Source organism: Populus euphratica, unplaced genomic scaffold, assembly GCF_000495115.2.
Source record: "Populus euphratica unplaced genomic scaffold, PopEup_1.0 scaffold1185.1, whole genome shotgun sequence".
In the NCBI taxonomy this organism is placed as follows: domain Eukaryota; kingdom Viridiplantae; phylum Streptophyta; class Magnoliopsida; order Malpighiales; family Salicaceae; genus Populus; species Populus euphratica.
In genome coordinates this window covers 7,531-23,885 of record NW_011501039.1, presented here as the reverse complement: position 1 = coordinate 23,885, position 16,355 = coordinate 7,531, and the positions used below count along the sequence as shown (strand labels likewise).

The following is a 16,355-nucleotide window of genomic DNA, read 5'->3' as shown; positions in this document are numbered from 1 at the left end:
ATTTCTACATTTCTGCGTAAAAGCAAGGAGAAAATATATATATCTATTGACCATCACAACTTTACATCCCTATCAAATTTCAATGTTGGCCTTGATGTTAGCTGTCTTTTTCACTTTAGTCCCTAGTCTCAGATTTATGTAATTTGACTCTCAATTGATTAATAAACTTCTAATTTCTTTAATTTGGCCCATGATTCGGACAATTTCAGTCCTTATATTTACATGTTTTTTTTTTTATCTTTAGTTTTAAATTTATTTTTAAAAATTAAAATTTTAACAGTATGATATAGAACTAAAAGTTAAAAATATTCATATAAAACCTTTAGTAATTTTATACATAACAATTATTTTAAAAATAATCCTCATAAGTAATCTTGGTAATTTTCGAAACCAAGTCCACAAAAACTTTTTTGGTATCAATTCCTAAATGGGTGTTCTACGCCCAAAATCCTTTCTTAGCAACATCTTCCATTAGCAAACAAGATATCTAGCCCTTGCCCTTAACACCACCATCTTTTTATTTTAACCAAAAATCTTTTCCCAAGATATAATTTCTGAAGGATAGGCACCATCTCAACTTGACTAGCAGCAGCATGAACGATATTTTAGGGGTGGCAGCTACCTTCTCTATCTACCTTCTCTCTTGTTTTAACAAATTTATCGCAGTGCTGTAACCGAGTGGTTGTTTGGCATAGTTTTTATATGAAAAGATAGATTAAAACCAAACTATGAATTGTAGTTTTTTTTTTTTATAACTAGAATTTTAAAAAATAATTTTCATAACTTCTTGCGGTGCAGGATATGCAAATTCCCATCTCCCATCTCCCATCTCCCATCTCAAAAACATGCCTCTTCTCTAATTTGTGTTGTGCAGGATAATAGCAAAGTCTTCATTCAAAGTAAAATCTTTAACCTTAAATATCTATCGAGATTGTGCCTTCACCTTTTACTTTCAAGGAATAACATCAAGAACTTCAGCTTGGAACTTCTTCAAGATCTCGAAAGTAAGTATTGATAGTTGACGATTGTTTTTCAAATGGCGATGGAGACTTCAAAGATGGTTTCCCTACTCCATGTGTTAAAATCTTCAAGAGCTTCTTCTTTTTCTCTATCCAGTAAAGCTTCCTTGTCCTTCATTGATTATGAGCATGCCATGTTAATTCAAAATAACACTTGAACTTTTTATCCCTATCCTCGTGACCACGATATCATTAACTCTAATTGGGTATACAAAACAAAAAAGAAAAAGAATAGGAGACTTGATCGTCCTAGGAGTGGTCACCAAAGGCTTGGAACAAGTTCATGAAAAAGATTATTTAGAGATGTTAAGTTTCATTATCACACATGCCATAATTTGACTTGTTTTAGCCATTGCCATTCAGTTTGGTTAGCCCATATGCCAATTGAATGTTTCTAGTGCTTTTCCACATGGCTTCATTGATAAAGAAGACTTTATCGAACAACCTCATGGCTTTGAGGATCCTAATTTCCTTGATTATATGTGTAAATTCAATAAGACATTTTATAAAATCAAACAAACCTCTCAAACTTAGTTCAAATGATTATCTCACGTGGATCATTCACCTTTTACTTATAAACATGGTGATGCTCTTATTTATATTTTAATTTATGTTAATGATATACTAATCATGGTTTATAATGGTTATTTTATTTCCTCTTTGTAGAGTTTGCATTGAGGTGTATAATTAGTTAACATTGTAGGTATTGTAGTGAAATTAATGTAGAAGAAGGGAAATCATCTATATTAAAATTACCTTCTAAGGAGATGCGTTTAATGTCAAAAAATTGCTCAGCAATAGTCGGAGAAACAGGTAATGTTAGGGTGAACCAAAAAAGTTTGGGTAGAGTACATGAGTGAATATGTAGGAATCAAAATCTATGCAATCACTCATGCTATGCTCTTTTACATCCTAGGTTTTCATATTCCTTCATCTGGCTTATGTTCTTCATGTGGCATTCAGATCAAATGTCTTTATGATTACATTAATACTTTTATATATTAAAGGTAATGTTGGAAAAGGATCTGGCTCTTCTTACTTTTTTAATTGGAATTCAAGTGTGTTAAGACTCTCATAACTTCCACCTTTGACAAAGTAAGTACATCTTTGATGTATTACATCATGCTAAAATGCTTGAAGCCAAGCCTTCAACTACTCCATATGTTGTGGGTGGTGGCAAACTCTCATCTTTCTTGGGGGATCCTCTTAAAGATATAACCGAGTATCATTAAATTATAAGGGGCTCTCCAGTATTGCATCCTCACTCATCCTAAAATTTCCTACTTCATGAATTAGTTATGACAATTAATGAGGTTTATATTTTTTCCTTAAGATTGTGGGACAACACTTATGTCTTAAAGAATCAGTTAATCTCTTGATTTTGACAATCTGATCAATTTTTTCTAGTCAAAATGGTTGGTGGCTAATGTATGATCCTTATAAAATTAAGATCCCCATTAATGAATTTAAGAACTCTCTAATATTTAAGTAAGTATCATTTGAGACAAAATACAAGTATAGTTTAAAGAAGAATTCTAAGACTAGATATGCAATAGAGAGTTGGAAAAAAAATGAACCTTACCTTTGAAAAAAAGGAGAAAACACCTTATCGAAGAAGATATAGCTTCATTTGTATTCACTAATAAAGATAATTTGTGTTTATAAACTTTAAAGAAATAACTTGATAAGTATTATAAAGAAAAGTAATGTTTGCAATTGAAGTCTCTATGGTGGCAAAAGTCATAGTAACAATGGTAGGGAAAGGTTATACGACAATAGCAAGAGAAGAGTCCAAAGCAGAGGGAAAAGAAAAGTACTAAAGATTCACGACAACAATAAAAGAAGCTTTCAAAGCAAAGGGTAGAGAAGAAGTTTGCATGTTAGGCTAAGATGAAGAGTCCATTGAAGAGAAGAAAAAAGAGTTTTAAAGTCCGTTAAGAATAATACAAGGTTTAACCTATTAATTAATCAACATTTCCTATTTATATATGTAGATCAATGTATAATAGTTAATGTAAAGATTACAGCACAAGAATAATAAACATTTCATAAATATATACACAAGCATTTAATAATATACTATAATAAGAATATAAATGCAATAGGGAGTCAGATAAAAAACTGAACCTGCCCTTGAAAGATTTTTATAGTATTTTTTATAGTTTATGTAACATTTTTTTTTATCTAAGGGGCCAAAATGTATCAAAATATCTTTGACTCTTTAAGTAGACTTTTTGAGTAAAACAATTCATAATTTACTAAGAAATAACATATCTTTAACTTATAATCTAATCATGGAGTCAAAGATTCTTGAAGTAAATAAAAAAAATAACCTTCATGCTTGACTAGGCTTAAAAATGATGTTTCTAACCATTCGCTAGGCTGAACCTAAAAACCTAAAAATTATGGATCATCTTCTTATATGTAGTAGAAAAGAGACTCTAGTAAAAACAAAATACTCTAATTAATCACTAATATCTTAATTATCCTACCACTGCATCTTGGTCATCAGCCAAACGTGTTTTATGCCCTTGAAGAGCATAATAGATCATGGGATTATACTATATATGTGGTTTTTTTTTTTAATGATCACAAATCTACTATTGGGTATGAAGTCTTTTTTGTCCTTATTTGGTCTTGTGGTGTGTTTAGAAGCAATTGGTTGTTTCCAGATCCAGTTCAGAGATATAATATTGTTCTCTTATAATGAGCACAACTGAATTTTACTGGATTCAAATGGCTTTTAAAGATTTACGTATCTGCATATCTTTTCTTCCTATTATTCATGTGATGATCCAAGAACTATATATCTTTCTTGGTTCAAATTCATTGTTTCATGCCCTCATTAAGCATGTAAAAAAGTTGATATTCATTTCATACATGAAAAGGTTCAAAACCAAAAATGTAAAGGACCTTCATCCTCTCAGTTTTACCCTCTGCAAGACAAGCTCATGGTTTTTGAGCCCACTATTCACTTACGAGGGATGTTAGTGTAAGCATTAAATCTATATGTATATCAGCAACACCTTGATATCAGTTCCACACAATTAGCAGCCATTTGATAGCCATTTTATCTTTGTATTTAGCAAAAAGATTAAAGGAGAATAGCAAATGAAGTTGTTTGCAAGGATAAACCTAGTCTCTTTTCACCGAGAAATCAAGACGTGGTGGAATCTTTGGAGATGTTTTAACTTTAATAACCATGCAATGTACAATCCATATTAGATCTGACAAACTTATCTCCTTTGTATTCTTAATCAATATCTTTACCTCAATCTTTTAAACCAAATATTTTGATCATTTTTTTATTACTCATGAAAAGTAACTCGCAAGTTAGGTGAAGTAACAACAAAGGGTAGGTATATGAAATTAGGACAAATCAAGGTGAATGGGACTGAACAAGAAGAAATTAAGAATAAAGGGACCAAAAGCACCATCAGACATGTGTGATGAGGTCGAAAAGATGTTAGGAAGACCCCAAGTACTTTGGTAGAGAACACATCACATGGGGAGAAATACAATGAGAGCTAGATGTGTAAACTGTGCCAATCTGTCAGTGAAAAGGTTGTATTTCTTTATCCTTTAAGACTTAACGCTTACTTCCACACGCTAATTATTTGTGTTATCTCTTGTTTCCTTCTCTCATTTTATTTCTCTTAAATTTTACTTGTTCTCTTTTGCTACTCTCTCCCAACTCTTGTGGGTATTTGTCTTCATCATCCCCATCATTACCCTCCACATTACATCACATCATCATCCTCTTAATTACCTTTATAGCTCACTTCTTCTTTCTTCCCCGCCCCTCTATATCTCAATTCCATCTTCTATAAACGTTTCTTGGCTCTAAATTTCTTTTCATGTGACCCCATTTGCACTTTCTTGAATTTCCTTTTGATTTGAAAGATTTATACTCTTTTAGGCTTAGTGGGTAATGGTCTTGAAGTTTCAGAAGAATTCATGCTAGTTACACCAATAAGAACAGTTTCTGCTGCAAGAATATACAGTGCTAGTACTAATCTTGGAGCAAAACTCTGTGTAGCCAAGGAAGCAGACACAAAGGTGAATCTTGGTTTTGATGAAGATGATTAAGAGTGTAGTAGTCCTAGCACACCAAGGTCACCGGCTTATGTTTTAAAGTCACCACTGGTATGCCTTCCAGTTTCGAAGAAACCGAGGCCTCCTAAGAGGAAATTGAGTTCTCCTCCATAATGGTTCTTTAAAATTCTAGTACATGATTTAGATTCAGTTTGTATGGTGTTCATAACAAGTAATTTCAAGAATATCAGAACAACTTAAACACATATTATAAATCATGTACGTAATTATTTTAGCTAGTGTTTTTCTTGTTTTTACTGTTGTTTTATAGCTTGTATCCATTTTTTTTCCTTAGTTTATGAAAAGGTTCAAAATTGGAGTCTTCAAGGGAAGGGGGATGATGGAAAATGAATTGGCTATTACTTGTATTACTATTGTTCTCTTCAAATTGCCTTTTATTTTTTCCAATTCAAACTGTCATGAGAAGAATAACATGGTGTAAAATATAAACAAAAATCAATTATTAATTTGAAACCATTGTTTTTTAATTTTATTCTTATGTTGGATCGTGTACTAATTTACAAGTTTTAGTGAACCTTTAATTAGTTAGTTGCTGACCATTTGACGTTTGAAACTTGCAAGCACTGATTTACGATCAATGACTTGACTGACATGGCTAGTTTAATTGGACCACTATGAATTCTGAGCTAATATACATACACAACTAGGACAATAGAGAGTTAATGATGCTAGCTCATGGTGATGGGTAATTTTTGAATGTTTATTTATTTTTGTTTTTAGATTTTTTAATATTTTTAGTTTAAGAAAAATATTTTAATAGTTTTGATATTTAATTTTTTTAGTTATTTTTTAACATTAATACATGAAAAAAATATGAATTTTATAATTTTTATAATAAATATATTTTTTAAACAAACACTAATACAATCACAAACACAAAAATAAACAATGTCTTACTAGGCTATACAAGTAAGGGATAAATACGTCAAAAGTGTGTATGTGTAATTTTTCATAATTACAATTGGAAGTAAGGGATAAATACGTCAAAAGTGTGTGTGTGTAATTTTTCATAATTACAGTAATATTAAGGAAATTAGCTAAAAACATATATATATCCAAACTTTTATTCTTATTGGATGATGGTGTCATGGGCACCATATTTTTTAAAGATTGATATCCAAACTCTTATTCTTATTGTCATGACACCATCATCCAATAAGAATAAGAGTTTGGATATATATATATATATATCCAAACTCTTATTCTTATTGGATGATGGTGTCATGGGCACCATATTTTTTAAAGATTGATTCAAGATATATCTTTTGATAAAATAATTACTATTATTCCTTTTCTCAAAAATATTAATGATAAAGAGAAAAAAATTAAAGTGTTGGTATGAAGCTTTCTATGAATTGGATCTTATGCACATGCTAATTTAAGATAGCGCTACCCTACTCAAATTTTATACGGTACAATTATTTTTTATTTTTGTAAGAACAACATTATCAATTATTAGTGTATATTTGGTAATGTGATGTAGAGTTTTTTTTTTTAAAAAATATTGTATAGAAAATACATGAAAATAATTTTTTGATTTTTTATATCAGTATGTTAAAATCATCAAATAAACACTTAAAAATATCAATTTAATGTTTTTCAAATAACAAATAATTTTAAAAATAGGAGTCACCACAATGTCAAACTAATAATTAATTTGATGGTCCAACCATTTAGCTAAGTGATCAAGTCGCACAAATCCTAGTCTAGAAAAAGAGTTTTCAAGTTGGATAATCGGTTAAACAATTGCTCCTAGTAATCTCATACATTCTCTCTAACTAAGATAGTTGATAGTTTATACTTGGTGCTTAGTAGATCACAGCGGCTTGTGGCTAGTATATGTAAAAGATCTTCTTTGATAGAGGTACAGACTCTTTGATGTTTGAATAAGTATTTTTTTTAGAGAGAAAATACAGTAGTATTCTAGAGAGAGATGCTCTGAAAATTATCAATATTTGTTTTGAAGTTCTCATAGTGTATTTATAACCTATAAATTTTGTTTTTTGTGGAGAGAATGGACTGAAGTGTAATTTTATATTTGTGATATTTTGAGTTGTATTTCACTCATTTTATACACCTAAAAAAAAGATACACGGTAGACTATGAAAAACCTTAATACACTTAATGGTGTTGGCGGAGTGTAACTATATTTAATTAAGCCTATTTGTTGAGAAATCAATTTTGTAATGTTTTATGTAAAAATATATAGAATTAATGGTATTATATTTAAGTATAGTGCTTGAATTCATGGATGCAGCGAATCCAATCATGCTCAGGTTATGATGACAAAAATTTCCACGCTCGACATTTTTAGAAAACACTCATTAGGCTCATTCTCCTGGCTTGACAACACCTACTAGACTTGTATGCCAACTCAACACACTTAAAAATTTAGAGAAATTATACTTGATTATTTTTCTTAAATTAATATTTTTCTAATAAAAATATATTAAAATATAGTGATAAAATCTTATTCCATCACTAGCATTTATCAAATTTGATAAGTTTTGTTTAAAAGTCTTGTATGTCTGGTCCTCCACGTAAACTCGGATTCGTTGATGAGGTGGGCAAATCATGGACTTGGTTTAGCGTAGGCTTAGTAATGTTGCTTTATGCATACTTCTTTTAGAATCAAGCTAGTTTTTGACTGGATCAGATCTCTTAACAATCCACTACAAATTCTCTTAGCCCATGACCCGATTCAGTGATGGGCTTGGTCGGCTGAAAAAATATCCTTAATCTATTCAGTACTAGTAAATAATTAAATATGTCCATGCGTCGAGGTGAGGTTGTTTGCATTATTTATGTAGACTTTTGAATAAATTATAAGAAAAATGAAATTGAACCAAATTTAATTTGAAGAAAGTATTAATTTAAATACTGAGTAAATACCCAAAAATCACATCATACATGCATATGTAAAATTATCCATGGCATTAAACGCACAAGAATAAAGAACACGTAAAAAAGTAAAAGAGAAGAGACTGCAGGTCTGCAACCATATGATAAAGAACATGAGAGTGCATGCAACATGCTCTCTGCAGCAAAACATGTAAATTAGACTGTGCTGTTAAAAGGAGTATGAAGCATCCTCTCATCTATTTCTATAAATCATTATCTTTAAAATACTATTTATTATATCTACTCGTTTATTTTGAACTCATTACTTAAGTAACCAAGTTCTTAATCAGTTATAAATCTTAGATCCATTTTAAGCAGTAATGAACATATCATCAATGCACAGAGAACAAACACCACTGTCATGTCGATTTCTGAAATAATCGCAACCATTAACAGTATCGCACCGCTTTGTTATCATTTGTTTTTTGTTTTTTTATTTACGTGGAGTATCCGGACCAACTTGCGAGCACTACGACTAATCTCCACGGTCCATTAAATATCCTATAAACTTAATAAACATATAAAACATCACGAAAATAATAAACATACATATCACCACTCGAAACCATAACAATAAAAGAAGACCAGCTACTTTCATTGCTAGGTTACGCGCTGAAATGCCACTTTTCTGGACGATCATGAGAGATGATGATAAATTGAACGACAAAAAAATAGTACCGGAACTATATTATAAAAAATAGAAGGACGAAATAAAAACACTACTGCATTGCCACCTGATGACGACTGACACTCAAGCTCCACTTTTCCATGTTCAAAGTCCAAGTCCAAAAGGATGGCTATCCCCCTTATCGTGTCTCTCTCTCTCTCTCTCACACACACACACACACAGCAGAAAAATCTAAGGTCATTACTTGCTTGCTCTTTGCAGTATATTACAAGAAGAAGGGAAAGGAGAGACAGAATACAGCAACGGTTAATTAATGGGCATTTGTTGCAGCTGTTTAGCTCATAAACCAGCAACAACCCTAGGATTTCAAGACCCAACACCAAGCACCAATGACCATGTCAGTGCAGGTACCACCACAATAATTTTCAACTTGTTCCTACATTAATTTTAGTATTCATTGAATGTTTCGAATTGGGTTTCGTTTGGTTTTGCTCTTGCACTTCTGAAATCTGACTTGGTTTGATAGAATCCACAGTTTTGGTTTGATTTATAACGTATCGTTTGCTTATCCCATGTTTGTGGCTGTGATCAAGTCTTTCTTGTCGGTGTCCCTTCACTCTTTTACTGCTGTTATTGCCTTTTGGAAGAATTTTTTATTTTTGAAATAACAAAGTTTCATAAAATAATACTATATGGAGAATGATATAGTTTGAAAAAATATTTAAAAAATAATATATTTTCAACATAACAATATTTTTAAATATTATTTTTGTACACAGTAATTATATAGGCAATAGTTGTTATTTAGCCGTGTTTCAAAATGTAATCTAATAATTAAAAAAGAGAGAAAAGATAAGATGACAGGATTGAAGAAAGAAATAGTAAAGGAAAAAAAAAATAACAATAAGTTATCAGAGACATGTTAAGGTTCTATTTTTGATATATTTGACATCTTTAAAAAACATCATTACTAAATAATTCTAATAACACCTGAGAAGTCCACTAAATAAATTAAATTAGTTAAAAAATTTGTTCAAGATTAATTATAAATTTATTTGGTGCTATGTTAAAGTGTTGTAATAACTTGTTTGCTTCTACCATATTGCTGGGGTTTTGTTAGGGATTAATTATAACATATTTGGTATTTTTAGAAATATCTTGATGAAACAACTTAAAAAATCATCAAATGAGTTGTAATTAATTAAGGATTTTGTTCGAGGTTAGATATAAACTTATTTGGTGATTTTTTAAATTGTCGTTAAAATCATTTTGTTGATATCATTTTAATAATACCAGGGATGTAAAATTTAGAGTCTTGATGTGTTCATAATGATCCATTCTTTTTATCTTTTTTTTTCCCTACCATATCACCTTATCTTATCTTTCTTTTCTTTGTTAGTCATTGGATCTTAAATGTCATTTCTTAATTATTGAATCTTTATAAAATTTTGGATTAATTTTTATATCTGTTAATTAATTTAAATAAAAAATAACTTTTGATACAACCACATGTTATGTATAATTATTATTCTTAGTAGCCGTTGTGTGAAAATTATATTATTTTCTAAAAAGAGAGAAAAGATAAGATGACAGGATAGAAGAAAGAGATAGTAAAGAAAAAAAAAAACAATAAGTTATCAAAGACATGTTAAGGATCATTTTTGATATATTTGACATCTTTAAAAAACATCACAACAAAATAATTCTAATAACAACTTAGAAGACCACTAAATAAATTATAATTAGTTAAAAATCTTGTTCGAGATTAATTACGAACTTATTTATTTGATGGTCTTTTTTAAAATGTTGTAATAACTTGTTTGATTCTAACATCCTATTCGGGTTTTGTTAGGGATTAATTATAACTTTGTTTCGATACTCAATAGTTTTAGAAAGATTTTGATAAGATGATTCTAATAATAACTTAAAAGACCACCAAACGAATTATAATTGATTAGGAATTTTGTTCAAGGTTAAATATAAACTTGTGTGATGATTTTTTAAATTGTTGTTAAAATCATCTTGTTGATATTATTTTAATAATACCAGGAGTGTAAAAGTTAGAGTCTTGGTGTGTTCACAATGACCTATTTTTTCTATTTTTTTTTCTGCCACATCTTTTTATCTCGTCTTTTTTTGTTGGTCAGTTGATCTTAAATGTCATTTCTTAATCATTGAATCTTTATAAAATTTTAGATTAATTTTTATATTTGTTAATTAATTTAAATGAAAAATAAATTTTGATACAACCACCCATATGATTTTTAATAACAGTTGTGTTAAAATTATATTATTTTTCTAATAATTTTTTAGCCTGTATTGTTTTTCAGAAACTTTTATCATGTTAAAATATAAAACACCTCATTGTCATTGATAGTTGTGTCCAACCCTTGAAGCAATGCAAAGGTGGCATCTTTTTTTGCCTTCTCCATTGTGTTAAGACTTGAGAATATTACTAATGGAACGCAACTCTAGTTACTTAAGTGGCAGAAAGATAAAGAAAAGGAAAAAATAGAACTCTGCTATCTGAGTGCAAAAATGGTCACATCATTGGGGACATGTTGGCGCTTCACTTTTTATTGCTTCATATTTGGAAAATATTGGTTGCGATTTTCTGATTATATGAGTTTGGTTTGCTTATGCAATGGTAATACATCTTTTGTAGGTGGCGATGACTTTGACAACAGCAGGTTATCTATGATAAGCACCAGCATTACAACTTGGATATCTCAACCAAGTAGCAGCTTCACAGCTATTTGGGGTAAAAATGTCCCTGAGAGCAGCCAATTCTCAGATGCAACTGGAAGTGGCGATGGGACTTTACCAAATGGGCAAAGCGCTACCAACTTGAGAGTTTTCACATTGGCACAAGTAAGAGCTGCAACATATAATTTTAGGTCCGATTTGCTGCTGGGAACAGGAGGTTTTGGCAACGTCTATAAAGGTTGGCTTAAGGAGAAGTTGCCTCCGAGGGGTATAAAGAAGACAGCCGTTGCTGTCAAGAAATCGGGTTCTTACAGCACACAGGGATTTAACGAGTGGAAGGTATATGGATTTTCAAATGTTGTATTCACTACCTTTCATACATTCGTACTGTTCTTTGTTGTGTTTGAAGATAACTAAATTCTTTCTTTGCTCAGCCTTTCAAGATCTCTTTTGGAAGAGGAATGTTAGTTCAAAGCTCCTTTTTAATACTTATCCCCTGTAAATATGTAAAATGACTTGGGACTGACAAGTTATGTTTCTAAAAATTCTGTCTGTTAACTTCACATAATTGAACTGAAAATTCCATGATACTTGAGATTTCATATATTATGCCAAGTTGTCTTTTGAGTTGGTTACGAGATTTTTGGGGGCTAGTTCTTTCTTTTAGGCATTATAAGCTGTTTGCTTAATTACTTGTCCATGTGTTGGTGCAGGCAGAGGTGTATTTCTTAGGATTGCATTCTCATCCGAACCTAGTAAAGCTATTGGGATATTGTTTGGAAGGTGGAGATTGCGTCCTTGTCTATGAGTTCATGAAAAAAGGAAGCTTAGATTTCCATCTCTTTGGAAGTAATAGACATTTACCACTGCTTGGAAATTTTAACATTTTGCAGAACTGGAATTATTATGCACATCTAAATCTTCATTTCCTACTTGTTTTCCATGTTCGCAGAGCGCTCTGTTCCACCACTTTCATGGGACATAAGGCTGAAGATTGCGATAGATGCTGCTCGAGGTCTGGCTTACTTGCACACATTGGAGAAGCCGGTGATTTACAGAGATTTCAAGTCCTCCAATATACTACTTGATGAGGTAAGTTCATATGAAGCTTGTACATTCTAAATGTTATTTCAAGACTCCACTAATGATTGAACCGATAACATTCCTTTAGCTCCAGCCTTTAGTTCTTGCCGGATCTACTGAAAATAGTTATGGGAGAATGCAACAAAAAGTTTTCTTTGAGAAAGTGTTTGTTGAAATATTCAAGACGACTCATTTCCTTCCAACTTCTTTATTTTAGTACTATAACGCGAAGCTAGCAGACTTTGGCTTGTCGTTTTGGGGTCCCTTGATTGATTCACATGTCAATACAAGAATCACAGGCACGAAGGGTTATATTGATCCTCAATATCTTGCGACAGGTGCTTATTATTCCTTCTGAACTCGACATTGATGTTGGATTATTTAAGCTAGTTTTGAAGAACTTTGATCATGACTGATTTAAATTTTTTTTTCATGAACTTGATTTCATGCTCTAATTGATAGCATGTTGGTTGGTTAGGAAATTTGCATGTAAAGAGTGATGTGTACGGGTTCGGAGTTCTAGTGGTCGAGATGCTAACTGGCGTACGAGCAGTTGACACGAAACGTCCGAGTGGGAAACAGATACTCGTTGACTGGGTGAAGCCTTATCTGAAAAATAGAAGAAAGTTGAGAAAAATAATGGACTCCCGGTTGGAAGGAAAATATCCTCCCGGAGAGGCTTCCCATATAGCTCACCTTGCTATTAAATGTCTTCAAATTGATACCCGCTTCCGACCATCAATGACAGAAATTGCTGAGACACTTGAACAGATTGATGCCATCCATATGAGACTGGGAGAGCGTAAAATTCTTTCTGGTTAACACAGCTGTTAGTAGCATTTTAGTTTTATTCTCCATCAAGTGTCAACACAGGTGAGAGATCTCTGGTATACTTTCATGAAATGTTTTGAGTTTATGTGACTAGCTGTGGCAGAAAGAGATGGGAGTGTTTGGCTGGTATTAAGGGCACATCCCTACCACGCGCACTGATACATTTTTTGGTGTTTAACGCAGTTGTTCATTTGTCTTTAGCATTGTGTTACAATTATTTCTCTCAGCCCCTGCTGGACTCGCTTGATAGAGTATTTTTAGCAAGGAATCTGTAATTATGGGAAGCCCGTCTCTACTTCATTGGAAAAGGGTTAGTGGTTCTCTAACCTAACTACAAAAAGGTATAATCAGCAGAAAGTTTGTTAATAAACCTGCCACTCTCTGTGTCCTTGCTTGCCATTTGAATCCAATCTTTTGACAGCAATGCGTATTTTCCTGGTTCTCTCTGTGAGCTAGCCCTTGTAGACACTGACAAACCCTCTTTTCACATTACGGACATTAATTATAAAAAAAAAAACCAACATTGGATAACAAGCAACCCACCAACATCGAAGGTAAAATATTGAAAAGATCAAAACACACAATTAGCGCAAAATCTGTACATTAGCTTAAATGATCTCATTGTTTTGGAAACAACAAGGCATAACCAAAAAGAGTTCAACTGCTTTGAGAAATGATTTGATCTTTTTTCAAAATGGCTAATTCTTTTCTAAAAACATCCAGAAATTCTTGGGATTCTTAAAAACTAGGTTGATAGATTATAAAAAGATCTAAACAAATGAGTATAAAATTATTTTTAAAGACTAGTTTGTTTTCTAAACTTAGGAAAATAGAAATGATATTTTAAATACTTATAAAAATCTTCTAAAGACAAAATTATGAGTGGTTTAATATTTTTTTTTAATAAGTATTGATAAAAGATTTTTTAGTAAAAAATTAAGGATAATAATTTAAGTCTAAACCTGTAAAATGATTGTATTTGGTTTTATATTTGCAAAAAATCATGTAATGGTTTGATTTTACAATTAAGAAAGACAAGTGTGTGATAATAAAATTCTTGAATAGAAGTTCAAGAAAAAAAAAAGTCAAATCTTTATAAATTTTGATGCAATCTTTCTAAATTCCCGTTTTTTAATTATTATTTATTATTTTCTCATTTTGTTGGATATTTAAGATTGCATTTTATTAAAGAAAATTTTTTAATTTATAGTTTTACTTGTCATGCTTAATTTACCCTTCAATTATGTTTATGTCAACCCCTTAATCCTAGAAATGCAAAAATAAAATTGAAAAATTACAAAAGCCTAAAATCATAAGATATTTATTTGAAAGATAATCTAAGCCACCCAAGTGGGTTTATTGAAAGCTAGAATAAATTTTAATTAAAAATTATATGAAGCTCGGAGAGTTCGCAGGTACTTGATTGAAAACGGCTCATGGCCAAAGATTTATGTAGAAATGTGGTTGAAAAACACCACATAATAAAAACCCATAAAAGGCTGGTTAGAAAATACGAAAGGCCAACAATGATGAAAGCAATTAACCTACAATGATCGATGACGCTCTCATAACAAGAAAAAAAAGAGAGAATTATATTAAACAGTAATGTTAAATTATTAGATATGTCTATGTTTATATAGTGAATATAATAAGAGACACTATGGCAACAAATTAAATCAAATTATATTCATAAATAATCTGATCTTCTTATTCTCCTCTGATTACGATCTTCAAATAATCCTATCTGATTTCTTGGTTGGTTTTAATTGCTTTATAATCTTTTTTATATTATATTTTCTAATAAATCCTAAACCATTTTTTTGCAAACGATTCCGAGAATCCTCATAACCTACAATGATCGATGACGCTCTCATACCAAGAAAAAAAAAAGAAAGAGATATTAAACAGTAATGTTAAATTATTAGATATGTCTATGTTTATATAGTGAATATAATAAGAGACACCATGGCAACAAATTAAATCAAATTATATTCATAAATAATCTGATCTTCTTATTCTCCTCTGATTTCTGATCTTCTTATTCTCCTCTGATTACGATCTTCAAATAATCCTATCTGATTTCTTGGTTGGTTTTAATTGCTTTATAATCTTTTTTATATTATATTTTCTAATAAATCCTAAACCATTTTTTTGCAAACGATTCCGAGAATCCTCAGGTCAAGGTTTTTTTTTTTTTTTTTTATGTTCTCTAGCAACAGGGATTCATAGGTTTTTAGAAAAAACAGAGCATTTTAAGTTCAAATAATGTTTTCATCAAAATCAATATTCAATGAAAATGTAACTATTTAGGTGGTGCTCAAGTGATAAAAACTTGAGACTAAGAGGTTTGCTCTCTCTGTATTCTAATAAATCCTAAACCATTTTTTTGCAAACGATTGCGAGAATCCTCGGATCAAGGTTTTTTTTTTTTATGTTCTCTAGCAACGGGAGTTCATAGTTTTTTTTAAAAAAAACAGAGCATTTAAGTTCAAATAATGTTTTCATCAAGATCAAGGCAAATCAATATTCAATGAAAATGAGCGGAATGATGTCAATGGTTAGAAACGGACCTTCCATGAGTTGTCCAGGAGAGGAGCAGGGTCTGGTTCAGGGAATGGATCCAGGGCTAGTGCTGAAGCTGGAGATGGGGCAGTTGCAGCAGGAAGGGCTTGTGCTAGGGTTGGATTTGACTAAACACGACAGCAAGTCCCCTTTAAAAGAATTGTATCTTGAACCAATGATCACACAAATGTGGACTAGGTAAAGGGCTTTTAAAAAAAAGATCATCATCAACAACGTACTTATCACTCGCTCACTTGTATTAACTATTATCTCTTCTTTTCTCTACATTATTTTGCATTAAATACTGATAATTTGTTGCTGGATTCACTGTAATTGTTCCCTGTTTATCTTCTGATGATTTCTCTTCATACGACAGATTCCTGTCACAGAATGCGTTCATTTAATCTGTATTTTTTCTCAATCAACCGGTATATTATTAAAAAAATTATTTATTTAAATTAAAAATAGAAAATAATAGAAAATATTAAAAAAATTTGCTGGGGCCCGGG

At 31.1% G+C, this 16,355-nt stretch overlaps 1 protein-coding gene across 4 annotated transcripts; it reads left to right on the top strand.

The window, feature by feature from the left end:
* Positions 1-8,676: 8,676 nt before the first annotated feature.
* On the top strand, positions 8,677-13,650 carry LOC105117122 (probable serine/threonine-protein kinase Cx32, chloroplastic). 4 transcript variants are annotated; one of them, XR_840678.1, is made up of 7 exons: positions 8,678-9,071; positions 11,330-11,709; positions 12,084-12,219; positions 12,323-12,462; positions 12,671-12,791; positions 12,932-13,326; positions 13,468-13,650. XR_840678.1 is itself a non-coding variant. In XM_011014675.1 (6 exons), exons 1-6 carry the CDS (start codon positions 8,978-8,980, stop codon positions 13,273-13,275), a joined length of 1,149 nt encoding a protein of 382 aa, XP_011012977.1. In that variant the 5' UTR covers positions 8,677-8,977; the 3' UTR covers positions 13,276-13,548. The 4 variants fall into 4 exon arrangements, 3 of the variants coding, with proteins under 3 accessions (XP_011012977.1, XP_011012976.1, XP_011012978.1); XM_011014675.1 differs by having other exon boundaries at positions 8,677-9,071; positions 12,084-12,153; positions 12,932-13,548; XM_011014674.1 differs by having other exon boundaries at positions 12,932-13,548.
* Positions 13,651-16,355: the final 2,705 nt, after the last annotated feature.

What these genes read in the sequence shown, in the direction of transcription:
- LOC105117122 (XM_011014674.1), top strand. Translation starts at nt 8,978, where the DNA reads ATGGGCATTTGTTGCAGCTGTTTAGCTCATAAACCAGCAACAACCCTA. An exon ending in CAATGACCATGTCAGTGCAG is followed by an intron (nt 9,072 to 11,329) that starts GTACCACCACAA and finishes CATCTTTTGTAG; the next exon opens with GTGGCGATGACTTTGACAAC. An exon ending in AGGGATTTAACGAGTGGAAG is followed by an intron (nt 11,710 to 12,083) that starts GTATATGGATTT and finishes GTGTTGGTGCAG; the next exon opens with GCAGAGGTGTATTTCTTAGG.